The following is a 22,823-nucleotide window of genomic DNA, read 5'->3' as shown; positions in this document are numbered from 1 at the left end:
AAACTACAACTCCCAGCATGCCCGGACAGCCGCTGGCTGTCCGGGCATGCTGGGAGTTGTAGTTTTGTAACATCTGGAGGTCCGCAGGTTGGAGACCACTGTCATAGGGTTTCGGGCATATCTTTTTTTTTTTTTTTTTTGTGTTACCATATTCCTTTCCTGCTCAGAAATATTAAGCTTTTTTGTTAATATGTAAATAAAGCATGACAAGAGCCAGCCCATCTGTTCTTACTCACCACTTTCATGCCTGCTTGCTGTCTAGTGGCTGTCAATCAAAGGTAAGTAGGTGTTTGCAAGCATGCATGGAGGTGGTAAATAAGGGCAGATGGGTTGGCAAACCCTTGGCTCTTGCTGTGCCATGGAAAACACACTGGGCACTTGAGCCTCATTCACATTATTGGAAAAAGGCTTATATCTGGTGCTGAGAGCATGCTTGAGAAAGCCAGTGAGAGACCGGTGAAACGTTGTATCACTTTTTTCTGCATGGGACAATAAATCACCTTTGAATTGTTCTTGGAGTGCTGCAGAACTTTTTGTGTATGCATCAATGGACAGACCCTGACCCATTTTTCACCTTTATATCACTGGGTTGTGCTGCTAACTACTGATTTTGGTGTTGAGAGCAGCTATGGAGATTATAACAAAAAAAAAAGTTGTCTTTGAAACCCTGATGAGAAGCCCTATCTAGCCATGGGCTTAATTTTACCACTGTTTAACTGCTGACAGGGTCCCCATTAAGACAATAGGAACATTATAATATTGGAAACTATAAATTATAATGTCAATTATTACGGTATTTGAAAATTTTAAGATAAATACATAATCCAAAAATGTTATTATGTATATGGAGCTTATATATACAGAGTTGTGTTGATCATGGGAAATCATTTAGGCTTTATAAATGTTGTTATATGTATTAAAGGGACATTCTAGATTATATGACATTACTGCCTGTGACCTTATTCACTGATTCAAGCCTATTTTATCTAATAGAGTCAAGAGCTATTACTGCAGTTTTTGAGCCACAGTCAGAAGTGGATCTATGAGGAAGGGGAAATATAAATATATTTCACATTCCTTTTTAATACACTTTGGCTTTGGCTCCAAAACTGAAAAGCTAGTTCTCTGAAAGAAAGAAAAAGGCTATGTTCACATGGGCGGATTACCTGTGGAATTTCCAAACCGTATTTTGCTACCATTGACTTCAATGGGTCAGCAGAAAATCAGCAATAGAGGCAGATTTGCAGATTCTCCTTTGAACCCATTGAAGTCAATGGTAGCAAACTCCGCTGCGGATTTTTGGCAGCAAACACGATGCAAAAATTCTGCAGGTAAACCGCCCGTTTGAACGTACCCTTAGGATTGGGTCACACGTGCCATATTTTGCTGTGTATTTTCTGCAGAAGATTTTGCTACTCTTTGACTTGGGTAGGAGAATATGTAGCAAAATACTGCAAGTGTGACTCTACCTTTAAGGTATGTTCACATGGGCGGGTTACCCGCAGAGAGTCCACCCCCATTCAAACTTGCAGTGGGAAACGAACAGCAAGATCGCAATCAAATCTACTTGTGTGAATGAGTCCTAAGAGTAGTTTTACTCACAGCTTTTTGTGGTAGCTTGTGAGCCATAGCCACCTCCCCTAAGGGCTCATTCACACAGTTGTTTTTTGGGGGGAATTTCTTCTTTGTTGCATTTCAAACTACATGAAACAAACATTTATAATGGCAGCATGGTAGCATTGTAGCAGTTTTTCATTTAGTTTTTATCATCTATATTACCTCAAGTATCTGCATACTACGCAAACTCTGTATTTTAAAGTCAAAGAAGTTTTTGGGACTATGTAATTAGGACATAGTTAAAGAGATTATCCTGCAAGAAGTTTTTTTTTTTTTCAGATCAACACCCATACTACAGTATATAAGAAACAAACCTGTAGTCGCCTTCAGCGCTCCCTTGGTGCCTCTAATGTCCTGCTCCAGTCCCTGGCTGTGATCCTCTTCCTGTAAGAAAGCCTGAGCTTGGGCTCGGAGTGACATCGCGGCCCAGTGTGTCATACTGCCACTCAGCCAATCAGTGGCCAAGGCAGAACTTCGCTGTGGACATTTATTGGCTAAGCCACAGTATGCTACACTGGGCCCCAATGTCACGCATTCTCTCAGGAAAAGGATCGCAGGACACCAGAGGCACCGCAGAAGCAATGGAAATAAGCACAGTTTATTCTTTATATAATGTAGTGTGGGCATTGTTCTAACCCCTTTAACAGTGCATGCCCCAACTGTGTAATATACTTCTAAAATTCAGCCCCTAATCTTGGAACCTCAGCTAATGGCAGTGCCCTCTTTCTGAAGGTCTCGTTTGAGGAACATGACAAAGAGTTTAAGGTGTTGAGTTGGCCTCCAAATTCCCAGATCTCAACTAACTGAGTATCTGTGGATGTGACGGAAAAAGCAAGCAAGAAAAAGCAAGTCCGACTCACCTCACAACTTAATCTTCTTAATATGTCTTGGTGCCTAATATCACAGTGTACCTTTAGAGAGCATACAGTCCATGTCTCGATGGGTCAAATCTGTTAGGCATCATGAGATGAGGGTTTCACTAAACAATATTAGTATTTAAAGTGAACCTGTCATCATTTTCATGTGGCCCAAACCATGAGTCTACATGGAGGTCTCCGGTGGCTTCTTTCCACCCCACCTGCCTTGATAGATCTCTCCTTGTTTGAGTAAAGGGAGAGATCCTTGATTCAAAGCCGGTGGGCAAGGAGAAGCCACAAGGACTGCCCCGATGAATTGTGGTCTGGGCAACATGAAAGTTATGACTAGAGTTGAGTGAAGTTACAGTAAATTGGCTCGTAGTGAACCTCGTGGCTTGGCCCTTTATTGCTTTAGTCTGGTAAATTAGTTCAGCTTTCCAAGGGCTCTGGTTGCCTGAGCCAGAGTCTGAGATGACAGTCCTAGGTCTCCTAGGACTGTATGCACCTTTTCCAGGCAACTGGAGCCCTTGGAAAGCTGAACTAATTTATGTAGACTAAAGTAATCAACAGCCTAGCTGCGAGGTTCACTATGAGTGCTACGAGTGCTGTGGCCCATAGTAACCCATCTAAGCTAGTATAGCATGTTAGAGCTATTGGCTGCTGAGGGTAATAGCATAGTCTTGTGTTACTCTTATCAGCTTTACTTAGTAACCATAATTCTGTTTTGTTTTTTTTGCAGTTTAGTGTACATTCGTTTAAATTGTTCTTTGTTCATGGAATATGAGGAGACTGCAATTCATGTTGTATTTTTTAATTTTAAATTCTTTTTTATAATTTGCTTTATGAGAGGTTATAATAATATAATAATTATATGTATTATTGTGTATCTTTGTATGATTTTATTATTGGAAAAAAAAGATTTTTTTTTTAAATTAAATAATTAAACCACTAATGTTGTAAAGCTTGATTTGTTCTCTGTGAGCAGCGATGCATACAGTACTGTGTGCATCACCATACACTACTATACTGGAGAAGGGAGTCTTGGGACAAATATCAGCAAATCTGCACCTACTTCTGTATGATATGGCCTAAATTTCTGCAGAAATTGATGCAAAATGCTTTTTGGCATACATACCCTAAGGGTCTATTCACACGGTGGAATTTCCGCCTCAAATAAAGCCCATAGACTTCTATGGGATTCTGCACTCCCATTTACAGTGCTGAATTTCCAGAAGTGGAAATTCAGCACTGTGAATGGGAGTGCGGAATCCCATAGAAGTCTATGGGCTTTAATTTGAGGTGGAAATTCCACCGTGTGAATAGACCCTTATAGTCAATGGTACAATATGAAACCCAGTGTTATCTGCTGGATGTGAACAGTAAATAAAACACAAGAAATGTTTAAAAATGAGTTGCAGCTATTGTTGTGGAGTTTATTATGAATGTCGAGTCAATTCAAATACCTTAAATAAATTAACAAATCCTAACTAAAATAACTAAATGCAATCATATTTAACAATAAAAAAAATACAGCGTATTGCTAAATTGTCTTGTAAAAAGCAAGAAAAAGTCCGACCCTTTAGTAGTGTATAGCTATTGCAAAGGGTCCTTCTTATAGTATAGAGTAAATGTTCATTTTCTCTAGCTTTGTTGGTGTCCAGCTCTAAAATAAAGTCAGCACACCTTTCACTTCATTTTGAATACACCTTATCATTTTAACCCTTTCCTCCAACAGCTTTTTTATTATCCAATCTGCAGAGCCACATGAGGCCTGCTTTCTCTGCAGGAAAATGTGTACTTTTTAAAGGCACCAATCATTTTACCATATAAAGTACTACAAAACTGAAAAAACAATGCAAGTCTATGGGAGGGGGCGTGACGGCTGTCATGCCCCCTCCCATAGACTTGTATTGAGGGGGCATGGTCGTGACATCACGAGCGGGGCATGACTGTGACGTCACAAACCTTCGCCCCGCATCACAAGTCATCTAGCATGGAGTAAAGTTCGCTCCGTGCACCGGATGTCGGGCTTGCTGCAGCTGAGATTGCGGGGTGACCCTGCGGGGTGATCTTATAAGATGTCTAGAGGCGGAGTACCCCTTTAAAGGGTACCTCTGATGCTTTCGTGATAAAATACGCACAGTGCAAAGTGATGCACCATAGTAATTTTTTAAATGTTTTGAATCACCATATTTTATAACTTTTTTTTTTTTTTTTTTTTACTTTTACTCATTTTTTGCACTGTTATTGCTTCCATTCTGGGATAATTCAGACGTTTTGATCAATTTTTATTCCATTTTACCTGGGAAGTGATTTGATACTGGTAACCATTACATTTTGATAGCTTGGACATTACACATTTAGCAGTACCAAATATATTTACTTTTATTTGTTTACATTTTTTAACTGGAAAAAAATGGGAAAAGAGGGTGATTTAGGTTTTAATTATGGGGGTATTGTTTTCTTTTTCTACTTTTTTTTTCTTCTGTTTTTTAAACACATTTTCAGTTCCCATAGGGGATTTTCATAAGCAATCATTAGATTGCTTACACTGATCAGTGTTCTGCTAGTACAGCCTGCCTGAGACAGGCTGTGTAAGTAAAGTTGAAATGGCAGGTATTGAGATCTTCTGAAGGCTTCTGGCTGCCATGGTTAACAATCGGTATTCTTTTATTGCATCATGGTGGTTCCCATTGGGACCCTGACAGGTGCGGCACCTATCAGATTGCACTCTACACGTTGTGATCACTATTGCGGAACTTTCAAGTGGGTGTCTTCTGTATGATACAACCCCCTGTCAAATAGTCAGTGGGTTCAGCTCATAACTTCCGAGCAGTGCAAAAAGTTTTATTGCCGGTCATCATATGCAGATACGAAAAAGATTCTTGTCCTAGAAATGATATATACAATCCTTTTTCTTAGATTTGTGTATACAGCTCTTATGCAGACCTATGTGTCTATATTTTTACTCATTTGTACTGTCTGTAGGTTAGCAAGAAGATGAGGCAGATGAAAGTAACCAATACATGACTGCTGGATTGGATTGCAGTGGTTGTTTGGTAATTTGAGGCCTTTGCAACACAAAGGTCTGTATAGGAGCTGTAGAAATTCAGGTTTTTTTATTTATAAATTTTTTTATGCATTAAAGTAATAAAAATGGTTGCAAAAGCGTTCATATCTATTAACTTTAGAACTTTCAGTGCTCTTTAGCATCAATAAGATATAGGATTCAGTTATGATACATATGTGTTGTTTCACTTTAAAGATTGTTTGTCATTCAGGATGAACAAGTATCATGAAAATATTCTCCAGTGATAAAGTAAAGTCCACAAGACAATGGGCAACTATGCTGAAGAAGAGCAAGTTTCTCCTACCCAATGGCACAGCCCGGTTATGTCTGACGGTGAAAATAGTTACGTTTGTGGCCGTCATAAAATGAGCAAGGTTCATTTTATAACCTAAGAGCCGTCTGTGCATCCGATGTAAGTGCCCCATAACCCTCAGTCCCATAAACCTTGATCCAACAGTTGTGTTGTAAAACATGAGATACAAGCTACTGTATGGAAGTCCTTTCTTATCTCCAGGTAGGTCTTTTCATCTAGTGTAGATCTAGAAGACTTGTGTTGCTTCCACCCAGGTTCTCAGGAAAGTAGGTTCTTATACCCACACCATTGGGCTCTTAGTTGTTAGACTGTCCTGTTGGGAATCAAAGTCATCAATTATACCAGATACGGGAACAGATCCTTTTGAAGTCAACCAACTCCAGAACAGAATCAAACATAATGACTTATATTGTTTACACCAAATTGTAAGTTGCTTTGGAAAACCACATGTAAAAAACATAGTTATCTAACTTATCTATGTAAAATAGAATTGGGGATTACCCCAGGCAAAACTGATACACTTTATAAGTCCAAGTCAGGGCCCAAGGGAGCACTGATACTGAAATTCTCTCTTTAGTGTTCTTTGAATCCCTGTGTCATGCACCGCCCCCGTAAAGGGGTATTCCAGCCATAGACATCCAAAGGATAGGAGATAAGATGTCTAATCATTCTATGCCAGGCTGCTGCTCCAGTCTCGGAAACCTCTGTGGTGTGGTGTGATGTCACGAGGGGGCATGGCGTGACGTCACGTCTCCAGTCTTAGAAACACAGAGGTTTCCGAGACAGGAGCGGCAGCCTGGCATAGAATGATTGGTCCTGCCACTGGAAGACCCCCCGCAATCAGACATTTTTTCCTTTGGATAGGGGATAAGATGTCTATGGTTGGAATTACCCTTTAAGTCCTGCATTCGTTATTGCATTAGAGTTTTACCTGGAGTATTCCTGGTAGAATTTTAAATGACCCATTGTTAAACTCACATAGATGACCTGGATAGACATTAATGTTGACTAATTAATATTATGTGCTTTGTTTCAAAGTACTACTTGAGTAAAGAGTTACTTTTAAAAGGCTTTTTTCCCTTAGAAACTGCCCCAGCTGTCTATGGGCTGGATGTGGCATTACAGCTGAACTGAAAAGTATGGCAGAAGTGTTGAAAAAAATAATATATATTATTTTATTTTTTTTCTAATCCTGGACATTCCCTATAAAGAGGACCTGTGTCAGTATTTATATAATTTTGTAGCCTCCACTTCCCTGATTCTAACATTATTTTTATTTTGTTGCTACACCCCCATCTTGAAGGTATATTATTACATCCTGCATAAAAACTGGGGTGTGAATATGAGTCTGAGGGGGCGTAAATCAGGTTTATACATATGTATGCTTCTCTAGCTCCAGCATATGATCACCTCAGACGATTAAAGGGGTACTCCGCCCCTAGACATGTTATCTCCTATCCAAAGGATAGGGGATAAGATGTCTGATCACCCGCGATCTTCCTGCTGCACCCGACGTCACACCCCCTCCCATAGCCTTGTAGTGAGGAGGCATAGCCATATTGCCACGAGACTCCGCCTCGCATCGCCAGTCATCCAGCATAGAGGGAATTTCGCTCCGTGCATCGGATTTCTGGGGTGCCGCAGCCGAGTTTGCGGGGGTCCCCCAGCGGCGGGACCCCCGATCAGACATCTTATCCTTTATCCTTTGGATAGGGGATAAGATGTCTAGGGGCGGAGTACCCCTTTAAAGATATCTCTAATATCCTATATCTGCACAAACCACGGTTCGTAGATCTCTGTGTCTTCCCTGCACGCGTGACCTAGGGCCTAATGAGACCCTAAATGAGTTACACACACCCCTAAAACCAGTCCACATGCCTAACACACCAAACGCTGTCACCACCTGTCACAATGGCAGACAGGATGCCCTAGTTCACACACAGGTTCTCACACTCTGCACTCTATAACACTTAACAATCACAGTAACAAGCATAGGCCACACATATACATTATAAGGGCTGGATTCTTTTAGAACACAAGGCCATGCATTAAAACTATTGACTTGTACAAAAGGTACAGTACTTTACAAAAAGAGATACAGAAATACACAGGCATACAAAATATGCAAAACAATTATTTAGGATAAAAAAAAGTGTAACAGTAAATACTTAATGTGGGTCAGGTATAGTCCTTATAACAATGAGATGATATTGGACAATTACTCCTGCCCTACATAGAAAAGAATACCTAGATAGTAGTTCCTTTATTTACACCGTTATATCCTGACACACATTTTGACAGGAAACATGACTGGGTTATGATGAACACAAATGTAGAAGCACATACAACTGGATCTATGGGCACAACGAGTCATGTTTGGGTTCTATGGAAAGGCTAAAATAACTGGTCACAGTTCTGGGGGATATATATATATATATAAATATATATTACTATGGCTCCCAATGGGGAACCCTGGAAAACATAGTTCTGCAAATGAAACATATTTTACTCCACAGGAAATGTAGGAGGAATGATCAGAAGGAAAAGGTAGACAGCCACAGGGAGACAAACACAGCTCAGGAGGAAGGGCCCACTTCAAAAAGGCCGGAGTCACAAGCCAAAACTATATTTTTTCCTAGAAATGATATCCCCAGCCTATATTCACTACACACTCCATTTACAAAGTGCGGATATCAAAGCAGATAGTAAAATCCGTATAACTTGGAAACGGGTGCAGCAAAGAAACGACATCTGGGTGGAATCAGGGAACCCATGGCTACAAAATGACATAAAACTAGGTTTTTTATTATACTGACCACAGGTATCTAATATTGTGGTATCACAAAAATGTGGCCCCCAAATCCCACAGCCCTTATAGCATGTATGTGCTGTTTGTGCAGTTTACTCCTCTAGTGCTACCTTGAATTGCATCTTATTAGGATCAAAAATCTTAAAATCCTAAAAAAACTAAGATTTTTAACTTCACCTAATATGGAATTTAGATTTTTTTTCTTCAATTATTATCTAAGCTAACCTTTATGTGTTCACCTTAGCAGGTAGCAGTTGGTGCCTCCATGTGGGTAATGTTACAGGATTTGCTATGCATTACATACTGTTATAATATACTTTATACTTTAGTGTTATAATATACTTTTATAGTTTAGTGTTATAATATACTTTTATACTTTAGTGTTATAATATACTTTTATACTTTAGTGTTATAATATTCTTTATACTTTAGTGTTATAATATACTTTTATACTTTAGCGTTATAATATACTTTTATACTTTACTGTTATAATATACTTTTATACTTTAGTGTTATAATATACTTTTATACTTTAGCGTTATAATATACTTTTATACTTTACTGTTATAATATACTTTTATACTTTAGTGTTATAATATACTTTATACCTTAGTGTTATAATATACTGTTATACTTTAGTGTTATACCGTATATACTCGAGTATAAGCCGAGGCCCCTAATTTCATCCCAAAAACCCAGGAAAAGTTATTGACTCGACTATAAGCCTAGGGTGGGAAATACATCATCCCCCTGTCATCATCCAGACCCCCGTCATCATCCATAACACCCTCATCATCATCACCCTGTCATCATCACCGCCTGTCATCATCCCCCCTTCATCATCACCCTGTTATCATCCCCCCTTCATCATCCCCCCTTCATCATCACCGCCTATCATCATCCCCCTGTCATCATCCCACACCCCCCCCTTCATCATCACCATCTGTCATCATTACCCTGTCATCATCCCACACCCCCCCTTCATCATCACCGCCTGTCATCATTACCCTGTCATCATCCCACACCACCCCCTTCATCATCACCGCTTGTCAATGTCTGATTTAACAGTTGTCTGCAACCTGCGGACCTCCAGATGTTCCAAAACTACAACTCCCAGCACTACAACTCCCATCTGGAGGTCCGCAGCCTTGGTCATCATCCAGACACCCCCCCCTTTAGTCTTGTACTCACCTCACGTTCATGAGCAACGTCCCTGTGCATAATCGTCAAGGCAAACGTCACTATTCCGGGGCCGGGCGCGAAGCGCGGAGAAGAGGCCCTCCGGTGAAGATGGACAGCCCGGAACGACTATCCCTCTGGATGATGACCAAGGCCACAGTGGTCTTCAACCTGTGGACCTCCAGATGTTTCAAAACTACAACTCCCAGCATGCCCGGACAGCTGATGGCTGTCCGGGCTTGCTGGGAGTTGTAGTTTTGAAACATCTGGAGGTCCGCAGGTTGAAGACCACTGAGGGCGGAGAGTTCACTCGAGTATAAGCCGGGGGGGGGGGGGGGGGTTTTCAGCACGAAAAATCGTGCTGAAAAACTCGGCTTATACTCGAGTATATACGGTAATATACTTTTATACTTTAGTGTTATAATATACTTTAGTGTTATAATATACTTTATACTTTAGTGTTATAATATACTTTTATACTTTAGTGTTATAATATACTTTTATACTTTAGTGTTATACGGTAATATACTTTTATACTTTAGCGTTATAATATACTTTAGTGTTATAATATATGTTCATGCTTAGGCTCTATAAAGTCATTAAAAAAGGTAAAACAAAAAACCCTTACCATATTCTGCTCAGCATAACACGCAGCATCATGCACAGTTACAAAGACTTGCTGTTCACTGAGGAGATCCATGATACCGATAGAGACCAACGTTCTAAGCACTTTAGCTATAAAGCAAAATAGACAATGCAAATATTATTTACTAAACACTAACATGTAAATTATGTTTTAAATATGGAAGGAACACAAATAAGCTATTATCATATCCTATTGCCATCTGTAACATACGAGGGATGTTTAAAAAGTTTCTGCAACTTTTTTTTTATCTATTTATAAAAAAAAAAAATATAAAAGTCTCACTGCTCTTACAGTAAAGAACCCTCAATCTGTGCTGGAGAAACTTTATTTCCTCTTTCATTGTCTCATAGATGTGAGTTCAACCTCTGGGACCTTCACATCTCTCAATAAAGGGCTCTCAGACCCCCTCCAGCCTGATTGCAGTCAGTTTCTCTATTGCCAGCTTTACATGAAAATATTTTTGTGCTGTATTAGTACAGTCGGGTGACTGCAGGTTTACTGACCCAAATTCACAGCAACATACAGTAAATCTCTAAGACGCTTATGAGAACCTGGTGTAAGGCCAGTATATCATCTTTGTTTTGTAATCTAAATAAATACTCAATTTGTGTGTGTGTGTGTGTATGTGTGTGTGTGTATGTATGTATGTATGTGTGTGTGTGTGTGTGTGTGTGTATGTGTGTGTGTATGTGTGTGTGTATGTATGTGTGTATGTATGTGTGTGTATGGATGTGTGTGTGTGTGTATGTGTGTGTGTATGTGTGTGTGTGTATGTGTGTGTGTGTGTATGTGTGTGTGTATGTATGTGTGTATGTGTGTGTGTGTATGTGTGTGTGTATGTATGTGTGTGTGTGTATGTGTGTGTGTATGTGTGTGTGTATGTATGTGTGTATGTGTGTGTGTGTGTGGATGTGTGTGTGTGTGTGTGTGTGTGTGTATGTATGTATGTGTGTGTGTGTGTATGTGTGTGTGTATGTGTGTATGTATGTGTGTGTGTATGGATGTGTGTGTATGTGTGGTTGTGTATGGATGTGTGTGTGTGTGTGTATGTATGGATGTGTGTGTGTGTGTGTGTGTGTGTATGTGTGTGTGTGTGTTTGTTCTAGCATCACTACCAAATGGCAAAAGATATCAACATGAAACTTGGTACACATGTTACTTATATGTCAACTAAAAACACAGGATAGGTTAATTAACCCTTACCCACCCCCATTTTTGAGAGTCAGGGTTTTTGTGCTCCGGACGAAAACAATTTTTTTTAAATCACCTGGTGCCAGAAAGTTAAACAGATTTGTAAATTACTTCTATTTAAAAATCTTAACCCTTCCAGTACTTATCAGCTGCTGTATGTTCCAGAGGAAGTTCTTTTCTTTTTAAATTGCTTTTCAGTCTGAGCACAGTGCTCTCTGCTGACACCTCTGTCCATGTCAGGAACTGTCCATGGGGATTTGCTCCTACTCTGGACAGTTCCTGACATGGATAGAGGTGTGACTGGCAAACCATACCCACTCCCACAAAGCCACGCCCCCTTCTATTTTCGTCTTACAATATCTTTATCACAACTCAGTCACACCTGAGGGCGGGAAATGAGGATGATATATGAGGACAGAATATGGGGTTGGGATATGAAGGTTTGGGATATGAGGACCGCATATGAGGTTGGGGTATGAGGACAGATATGTGGTTGGGACATGGGTTACGAAGATGGCATATGAAGACGAGATATGAGAATGGGATATGAGGACAGGATTTGAGGTTGGCATATGTGGACGGGATATGGGGATGGAATAAATGGTCGGGATATGAGGAGGGGATATTTTGACGGGTTTTGAGGTTGGTATATGAGGTCAGGATATGAGGTTAAGATATAAAGACAGGATATGGGGGCAGGATAAAAGGTCAGGATATGAGGTCAAGATATAAGGATGGGTTATGATATCAGGATATGAGGACAAAAGCTTCCTCCTTTGTTGCTTTTCTTCCCCCACAAGGATTAGGTAGGAAAAACTGGGCAATGCAAGGTACTCAGCTTATTAACACCAGATAACTAATAATCCCCTTTGATATCATGCTTGATTCCCCTGGTATTAAAGTAATATTACATAAGCAATAAATGGAGATGTAGGAATAGAGAGGGAGTAGATACTCACCATTGCATCCAGCAAGGAGCAGATGCATACCAGCCTTTTGACACTCAACACACATCTAAAGAACAAGTAACACAAGGTTAATATACAATATTTTGTTTAATCAGTCAAATACAATTCACAAACCAGTTTACATTTACATGCATTGAAACTCCTCATTGAAATTCCGCATGGAGATTACGCAGCAGCAGAGTCCCATTGTATTTAATGGGTATCTGCTGCATTGTGCACATGACGGAATTTCCTGCACGAGATGTTTCTGGAACGGAAATTCAGATTTACGTGTCCACAGAAAGAAACAACCTATCCATTCTTTCTGTAGACTCCGCACGGAATGCATGGCCGTCTATGAGACTGCGCACAGTCTGCGGAATGTACGCTCAGAGATTTTCCGCGCGGACATTCCGAGGTGTAAACATAGCCTAAGGCTTCTATGCACCGCCATAGGAGTCATTGTCCATTGCAAAAAAAAATAAAAATGTTTTAATATCAGGTCTTTCCTGCTGGCTTTTATTTTAATAAATATAAAGGATGATAAAAGATTATTGTTTAGCTCTTATGTGTTACTGGATCTTTACATATATTAGAAGTAGGGGAGTAATGTATCCATAGGGAAAGTTTTGTTCAGTCTCATGTACATGTAGTGTTGATGCACAGCATATTTATAGTATAAACTAAGCTTATGTATTTATTTATTTTCCCAATCCTAGTTGAATCAATATGGAGAATATTTTATAAGACAAAGGTTTTTGTTTTTTATAAACACCATTAAGAATGTACCGATATATGGGAACATTTATTTATTTTTAATACCTATTTAATATCCAGTAAACCTGTGTGTTTTTTTTTTGTAGTTGGAATGAGTATAAAACCCATTTTCAATTATATTGATTATTGTAAAGGGTTATTTGTTTGTAATTTTATCTATACAGAAATAAAATATGAGTCAAATGAAGAAAAAAAAAATATATCAGGTCTTTCCATCCTCATATCCTTCAGAACTATTAAGAGACAAAGGCCAAAAACTGTGTCGCCACCATGACCAGAAATCCATCCCGCATTTCTGGGGACTGTTAGGTCGCAGTTTTTGCAGGTTGCAACACTAGCACATTCACTCACAAAAGCTGTCGATATAGCACAATTCAAGTAGAGCGACACAATGATTTTTCATCACCTTGTAGCCCTAGCCTAAATCTTAAAGGGGTACTCCGGTGAAAACCTTTTTTCTTTTAAATCAGCTGGTGGCAGAAAGTAGTGTTTCTCGCGAATATAGCACTATATATTCGTAATTACGAATATTCGTTTTTTTTTTTTTTCACAGTGCACATCACAGTGATCATCCCTCTCTGCTTCCAGCTTGTGTGGTGTAAAGAAGCCTCTAATACTACTGTGTGAGACTGGCGTGCAAATTTTTGCATATGCAAAAATTTGCATATGTTAATGTAATTTTCGCATATGCGAATTTTCGCATATGCTAATTTTGTATATGCTAATCTTTCCATATGCGAATTTTGGCATATGCGAATTTTCGCACATGCGAAAATAAAACGAGAATATTACGAATATGCGAATTTAGCGAACATATGACGAATATTCGCGAATTCAAATATGGCCTATGCCGCTCAACACTAGCAGAAAGTTAAACATATTTGTAAATTACTTTGTGCACTTATTAGCTGCTGAATACTACACAGGAAATTATTTTCTTTTTGGAATGCTCTCTGATGACATCACGAGCACAGTTCTCTCTGCTGACATTATCATAATAATAACACTTTACTTATTGTTGTCCTTAGTGGGATTTGAAGTCAAGTCCCCAGCACTGCAAGGCAGCTGTGCTAACCACTGAGCCACCATGCTGCCCTTAGCATACATCTGCTATGCATCTTCTATGCATCTGCTATGCATGGTTGCTAAAATGGACAGAGATGTCAGCAGTGAGCACTGTGCTTGTGATGTCATCAGTGTTCCAAAAAGAAAGGAATTTCCTCTGTAGCATTCAGCAGCTAATAAGTACTGGAAGGATTAAGATTTTTTAATAGACATAATTTACAAATATGTTTAACTTTCTGCCACCAGTTGATTTAAAAGAAAAAAGGTTTTCACCGGAGTACCCCTTTAAGGATTTTAATAATAGAAAAGATGACCTTTCATCAGGCGCTCGGAGATCCAAGGAAATCTCACAACCAGGTCATGGAGGTGGATACGAATTCAAGCTTTATTAGTATACAACAACGCGTTTCGGGGTTAGCATACCCCTTCTTCAGATTGACAGATTTGTACAGTACAATGCAACAGAGAGCTTTTTATACACACATTGATTGAAAAGCAAAATGGTGGCAGGGTCATAGGTTCAGGATGGGAGGTACAGCAAAAACAATAGAAATGTAGAAAAACTGGAAGCTGGATGTTTAGATTAGGTCTTATACTTTTTACCTATACATAGGGATGGTAGTAACTTCAAATTAAGAGAAAGAAGTATGCTTTATTAAATAATATGAAGGAGAGATATATTACTAGATCCGGTTCATATATTAAGTGGAGGCTTGATGCGCACTCGCTATGAACATAGCCATGCGTTCCACTGCATGTAAACAACAGCCGCATGTCACCGCTCCGTTTACAAACAGAGCGGAGATGCGGCGTGTACGCTACCAGGGACGCGTCGCTAAGGAGCGGGTCCCTGCAGATCTTATGTTACAGAGCAAGCGCATGGTTTAGCGCTGCTCTGTATAAGTTGGATGAAAGGAATCTGTATGTCTGATGTGAACAGAGATGTTAAAGGGACAGTTTGCATGGTATCTAGGAATCAATATAGTGCATGAATGTTTTAAAACAAAATTAGGTTAATATTGGCAGAAATATAAATAATTTAAAAACCATGAAAAGATATAGAATACCTAGATAAGAGGCGCATATATAGATAAATAGATAGAGATTGCACAAGTATATAAGCTAATAAAATAACAAAAACTAAATAATAAGAGAGTATATGTAAATAAATAGGTATTGAAATATATTAATATATAGAGAATAAATATCTATGAAGGAGTTCATGTGAGGATGTATAAAAATATATATAAAAAATACATATACAAATATAAAAATCTTTAGGTCAAAAACACACATTGGTCCACAAATATGGGTAACTCATATTAAGGAAAAAGGTTAAATATGAATATGAATATAAATATCCGCACAGCCATAATCACAAGTTACTCTCAATAAATTCATTTAGTCCCAAGGGCTGAAGTGTGCGTAATTTAAATATCCAAAAATTTTCACGCTGCCTAAGCATGTTGAATCGCTGGGGGACATCCTTATTAATCTGTTCTATGGCGGATACCTTGAAGGCCGAAAAATCACCTTCATGATGTAAAGAAGGATGACGTGACACACTATGAAGCTGGTATTTGAGGGTAACATTGCTACGGTGTTTATTAATTCGGTTTCTTAAACACTGTGTGGTGCGGCCTACGTTTTGCAGGCCGCACGTGCATTGTAAGAGATAAATAACGTATTGGGAGTCACAAGATATATGTGATTTAATAGAGAAAATCTCTTTAGTGACCATAGAGTGAAATTCTTTTATCATATGTGTTAAATTTAAACAACATTTACAACGCGCGTGATTGTACTTAAAACAACCATTCTTTTGTAAAAAGTTAGAAGGTTTGTTTTGCAGAGTTTTTAAGTTACTTGGGGCGAGTATGTTTTTTAGGGAATGTGCTCACCGAAAAGTGACTTGTGGTTTTGAAGGGAGAGTTTTTTGTAAAAAAGGATCATTTAAAAGGATGTTCCAATGTTTGGCGAGTATAGATGTAATGTCTTTTTTATTATTGGAAAAGGTGGTGATAAAATTGCAACAACGTTTGTCTATTGATGTGTCTACTGTCAAAGTTTTTTTGACAAGACAGTCAGATTGTGTCAGTTTGTTTGCTCTAGTTTTAGCAGAGGCTACGATTTTTTTCGGGTATTTTTTCGCTTGAAATCTACTGACAAGTAGTTTGCTCTGTTGGACATAGTCTGTTTTTAAGGTGCAGTTGCGGCGGATGCGCTTAAATTGTCCAAATGGTACATTCTGGAGCCATTTCTTATAGTGACAACTTCTAAAATCTAGTTAACTGTTGCTGTCCACCTTTTAAAAAAAAGTCTTAGTATTAAGAACATTATCTTCAGTATGAAAAACACACACATCTAAAAATTCTGCATAATTGGAATAAAATTCTTGTGTAAAAGTAAGTCCCCATTTGTTATTGTTAAGAAAATATAAAAAATCTGAGAGGTCGGAGGAAGAGCCATCCCATATGATAAAAATGTCGTCAATGTAACGTTTATAGTATATACAGTGACTAAAAAGTGAATGTGTGTACATTTCAATTTCTTCAAAGCGTCCTACAAATAAATTCGCGAAACTTGGCACGAAACGCTTGCCCATTGCGGTGCCTCTCTGTTGTAAATAAATATAATTTAAAAAGGTAAAATAGTTATGGGTTAAAATGAACTCTATTTCTTTAAGTACAAAAGTTTTTTGTTCAGCAGGTATGGTCATATCGTTTTCCAGATAAAAGGAGATGGCATTCAAACCTAGTTGGTGATCAATGATTGTATATAGTGAGGAAATGTCCATTGTCACGAAAAGGAAATGTTTTTGCCATTTTAATGGTAAAATAGAAGAAATGAAATCTGTCGTATATTTTAAATAGGATTTTAGAGTGATGAGATATCTTTGTAGTATAATGTCAATGTAGTGCGACAGGTTTGAGGTAATAGAATTAATGCCAGATATAATTGGCCTTCCAGGTGGGTGAACTGGATCTTTATGTACTTTAGGAAGGTAATAAAAAATAGGGAGAGCGGGTTCTGGAATTAAAATGTACTCCATCTCTTGCTTAGTAAGGATATCTTTATTAAAATAAAAAGTAACTAGATCTTTTAGTTCAGCTGTAAATTTGATAGTAGGTTTAAAAGACAATTGTTTATAAAAAATTGGTATCTGCTAATTGTTTTAGAGCTTCAGTAATGTAATCGTCTCTGTTTAAAATGACGATTCCACCCCCTTTGTCAGCAGGCTTAATCACTATATCAGTGTTGGTAGAGAGTTGTTTTAGGGCATATTTTTCTTTTCCAGAAAGATTAGGGTTGGTGTTTTGTGGTTTTAATTGTTCAAAATCTTTAGCTACTAAAAAAGGTATCAATATAGTTCCCCCTATGATGAAGGGGATAAAATTTTAATTTAGGACGTAGGTTGGTGTGAAGTGGGGGGGGGGGGGGGGAGAAAGAGGGTTAGTGTGAGGAGAGAGGGGGTTGGATTGAGCAGATTTTAATGGATTAGTTTGTTCTTCCATATTGAAATGGCGTTTAATTGTAAGTTTCCTATTAAATGAATGTAAGTCAAGAAATAGTTGAAATTCATTGGAATTATTGGTGGGGCAGAAAGAGAGACCTCTTTGTAATACCATTTTTTCTGTAGGTTATAGGGAGTAAGAAGATAGATTGAATATTTTAACTGTATTTAAGTCAGAGGATTGGGTGGAAATTTCCTTTTTCTTTTTTCTTCTTTCTCTTCGGGCTTGTCCGCTTCTACATCCTCTCTTTCTGAGTTTTTTCTTTTCATTTTTGTTTTTAGAGCAGGAGCTATATGTATTTGTTCTGTTGTAGTTAGATTTTGGTTGGACTGGAAGGGGGATGTAATCGTGGGAGGGAGGCCTAAAAAAACTGTGGTATCTAGCATGTTGAAAGAATGATCCGGGGGAATGTTTGAAGTAAGAGGAGTGTAAAATTGGTGATCCAGAGGTTGGTTGGCAGTTGGAGAAATGGCATTGTAAACGGAGCGGTGACATGCGGCTGTTGTTTACATGCAGTGGAACGCACGGCTATGTTCATAGCGAGTGCGCATCAAGCCTCCACTTAATATATGAACCGGATCTAGTAATATATCTCTCCTTCATATTATTTAATAAAGCATACTTCTTTCTCTTAATTTGAAGTTACTACCATCCCTATGTATAGGTAAAAAGTATAAGACCTAATCTAAACATCCAGCTTCCAGTTTTTCTACATTTCTATTGTTTTTGCTGTACCTCCCATCCTGAACCTATGACCCTGCCACCATTTTGCTTTTCAATCAATGTGTGTATAAAAAGCTCTCTGTTGCATTGTACTGTACAAATCTGTCAATCTGAAGAAGGAGTATGCTAACCCCGAAACGCCTTGTTGTATACTAATAAAGCTTGAATTCGTATCCACCTCCATGACCTGGTTGTGAGATTTCCTTGGATCTCCGAGCACCTGATGAAAGGTCATCTTTTCTATTATTAAGCTCATCAGCAGGATCTCCCTTTGGATCCATCCTGAAGACCTATAGGCTTGCACGGATTCCTCCTTGATTACCTCAAACTGAGGTTATATGCGTATATACTATACGCTCCAGGTGAGCGGCCATCTATTAGACCCCTTATTTTTTTTTTTTTTGAAAAAAATGTTCTTAGGGTAATGCATTAGGTGCCTCTTTGGGCCTTTTCTCTTTTCTTTTGCTAACAGGTCCCTTTAAGGATTGACCATTTATCGTAAAGTTTTACTTGTCTTTTTGTTTTTACTTTCTTATATAAAAATATAATGAATGATAACCTCTAATAAAACTGATGATTTACTGACCTGTATAAACAGACGAGCTCCAGCAAAGTCAATGAATATAATCCCACTGCAGTCAATAATAAGTGACTTGATCTCAGTGTCTGCATAGATAAGAAATCATTTTACGGCAGCTGTAGCACTGTCCATAAACTAAACATGGCTGATTATGCTACCCAGTACCCCGACATGTACCCCCACATATAGATAACTAGTAAACAGTAGAAGCTAAGTTGCTGAAAAGTGACTTTTGGTGAGAAGTAGTGAGTTATACACAAGTCATGGCAAGTTGTGAATTCTTTCCCCCCCCCCCCCCCCCCCCCCGAATTCTGCTGAACAACACTTGCATCAGAAGAGGAGGTGACATATTAGCTTCTCACTTTCTATCTCAGTGTTGTGGAAGCATATTGGACTTGAGTGCTTTCTGTTATGTTAGTATAAAGGTGCTGGGGCTGTTTTTATCGAGGCTTCGTGACATGAAGACCCATTATTGCCACCATTGTTATGGTGGCACTGAGCACACTAGCTGGTTATGGGGGCACTGTGGAGAGCACAAGTTACAGTTGTGACATTAATGGTGTCATTTACTGGGACCTGTGGTTATCCCAAAAAATGAGATTACATAATCATTAAATAGCTTACGGCGCCCTGATCACACTCCTTTTTACAGTTTCTTGAGACGCCCTTCCATTACCGAGATATGAGGGTTTATAGTTCTTGTGACAATTTAGGGAATCAGTCAGATGGGTGTGACCTTCATTTTATTATTACCGTATTTTTCGTCCTATAGGACGCACCGGCGTATAAGACGCACCCAATTTATAGGTGCAAAATCTAAAAACATAAAGATTTTGAACCCAATAGTGGTCTTCAACCTGCAGACCTCCAGATGTTGCAAAACTACAACTCCCAGCATGCCCGGACAGCCGTTGGCTGTCCGGGCATGCTGGGAGTTGTAGTTTTGCAACATCTGGAGGTCTGCAGATTGAAGACCACTGCATAGGAGGTAATACTCACGTGTCCCCGCCGATCCGAACGTCTCTGCTGCCGGCCGGGTATCCTTGCTCTCCGTCGCCGCCATCACGTCGTTACGCACGCCGACGCACGTACGCAATGACGTGATGACGAGGAAGGAGACCGCCGGCCATACAGGGGATCCCTGAACAGAGAAGACACCAAGGAGGCAGGTAAGGTCCCTCCCGGTGTCCTGTAAGCACTAACCCGCCTATTCAGTCGGGCTGTTCAGGACCGAACAGCCCGACTAAACAGCCGGGTTAGTGTCACTATCCCTTCAGACGCGGCGGTCAGCTTTGATTGGGTTAATACAGGGCATCACTGCGATTGGTGATGTCCTGTATTAGCCGCGGGTCCCGGCCGTTGATGGCTGCAGGGACTGCCGCGATAGGGGTGTATTCGCCGTATAAGACGCACCGACTTTTTCCCCCCAGTTTTGGGGAAGTAAAAGTGCGTCTTATACGGCGAAAAATACGGTATATCAAGTGATGGGCAGAATTATACAGTCAGGGGGGTGTATTAGGCATACACGCTCTTTCATGTACAACATTCACATCCCGCCCATCACAACTACTGTAAAAATGAAGTTCACGCCAATCTGACTGATTCCTTGAATTGTCAAACTATAAACCCTAATATCATAGAATGGTAGGGAATATCAGGAAACTGTAAAAAGTTGTGTGATTAAACTATTAGGGACGGTATAATCAACATTTTTGTGAGGTTGACCGAAGGTCATCTTTACAGGCATCTGTAGGCTTGTGCTCTTAGGTAGACACATGGGACAGATTTACTAGTTTGCTACAGATCTGGACAAAAATCTGACCTACCATACATGTTTCGCACCACATTTATTGTGTATGTGTTTTAGATACCTTTTACACACTTTTGCCTCATGTCAAACAAAGGGACACGGTTTGTTGGAAAAGAGGTGTAGCCTGTGTGCAACTTCGAATTCCAAAAAATGTACAAAAATTCTGCCACACAGCATAAAGTAACCCAAATAATAATTAGTCTAAGCTTAGATTAATAGATTAAACAAATCAGATAGATCTGACACATTGTCTAAGAATTAGATGGTTTTAGTATATGTGGGCCACTATTGTCTCGAAATTGGGATCAATGGGGGAGATTTCTCAAAACCTGTGCAGAGGAAGAGTGGTGCAGTTGCCCGTAGCAACCAATCAGATTGCTTCTTACATTTTCCACAGGCCTCTTTAGAGGCCTGTGGAAAATGAAAGAAGCAATCTGATTGGTTGCTATGGGCAACTGCACCACTCTTCCTCTTCACAGGTTTTGATAAATCTCCCCCAATGGGTATTTTTGTCAAGGCTTAAAGGGGTACTCCGGTGAAAACCTTTTTTCTTTTAAATCAACTGGTGGCAGAAAGTTAAACATATTTGTAAATTACTTCTATTAAAAAATCTTAATCCTTACTGTACTTGTTAGCTGCTGAATACTACAGAGGAAATTATTTTCTTTTTGGAATGCTCTCTGATGACATCACGAGCACAGTTCTCTCTGCTGACATTATTATAATAATAATAATAACGCTTTATTTATTGTTGTCCTTAGTGGGATTTGAACCCAAGTCCCCAGCTCTGCAAGGCAGCAGTGCTCACCACTGAGCCACCATGCTGCCCTTAGCATACAACTGCTATGCATCTGCTATGCATCTGCTATGCATGGTTGCTAAAATGGACAGAGATGTCAACAGAGAGCACTGTGCTTGTGATGTCATCAGTGTTCCAAAAAGAAAAGAATTTTCCTCTGTAGCATTCAGCAGCTAATAAGTACTGGAAGGATTAAGATTTTTTAATAGAAGTAATTTACAAATATGTTTAACTTTCTGCCACCTGTTGATTTAAAAGAAAAAAGGTTTTCACCGGAGTACCCCTTTAAGAATTAGCTTTTTGCACATTTGTTGTATCCAGAAAGAATGTATATCAATTCAGCATAAAGTATACTGTGAAAAACAACCAATTTATGGAAAAGTCAAACATAAGGATATGGGATGGAAAAATTCTAAGCACTACAAATTGACACTTCACAAAGAAATTTCTTTTATTCAGCATATTTTTGTACTTTCTTGTTCTTCTTCAGCTAATTCTATATTTGAATTAAAAAATGGGGCTGCAAGGGGGGCGTGTCCTGCTATGAGAGGAAGCAGCAGCTAATCTGCAGAGCTCCGAACCCACGGCCTGTATAGAGGGTATTTAACTCATCCTTATGAGCTCCAGGAGGTCGGGAAGGAACAGGAAATCGAGGGGACCCTCACAGCACACCCCGGTCCCGATCTCGAACTTTTTGGCCCACTGACGGGACTCCAAGACGACCTGGGCCCCATGACTGTCCTCTCCAAAATGGCGCGGGCGCCTTCTACTGAGGACGCACTTCTCCCCTCACCGCCTGTCACAAGGCGCACTGCGGCCACCTCAGCTACAGCTGCGCCGAAGACGACGATGCAAGCCCTGCTGGACTTACCTACGAGGACGCAACCTCATGGGAGAGCTCCCGGCATACAACCCCCTCAGCGAG

General features: G+C 39.4%; 1 protein-coding gene across 1 annotated transcript in view; it reads right to left on the bottom strand.

Annotated features, from left to right (window-relative positions):
- Window positions 1-4,295: 4,295 nt before the first annotated feature.
- Window positions 4,296-22,823, bottom strand: part of LOC130358791 (solute carrier family 26 member 10-like) — an 86,747-nt gene continuing 68,219 nt past the window's right edge. Inside the window, exons 15-18 of the mRNA XM_056562588.1 lie at window positions 19,296-19,375; window positions 12,642-12,696; window positions 10,474-10,580; window positions 4,296-6,170 (exon numbers count right to left, since the gene is read on the bottom strand). Of these exons, the coding sequence (XP_056418563.1) occupies window positions 6,132-6,170; window positions 10,474-10,580; window positions 12,642-12,696; window positions 19,296-19,375 (281 nt within the window). The 3' untranslated portion in view covers window positions 4,296-6,131. The remainder of the gene's footprint in view (window positions 6,171-10,473; window positions 10,581-12,641; window positions 12,697-19,295; window positions 19,376-22,823) is intronic.

Source organism: Hyla sarda, chromosome 2, assembly GCF_029499605.1.
Source record: "Hyla sarda isolate aHylSar1 chromosome 2, aHylSar1.hap1, whole genome shotgun sequence".
Classification (NCBI taxonomy): domain Eukaryota; kingdom Metazoa; phylum Chordata; class Amphibia; order Anura; family Hylidae; genus Hyla; species Hyla sarda.
This window is presented reverse-complemented; position numbering and strand designations above follow the sequence as displayed.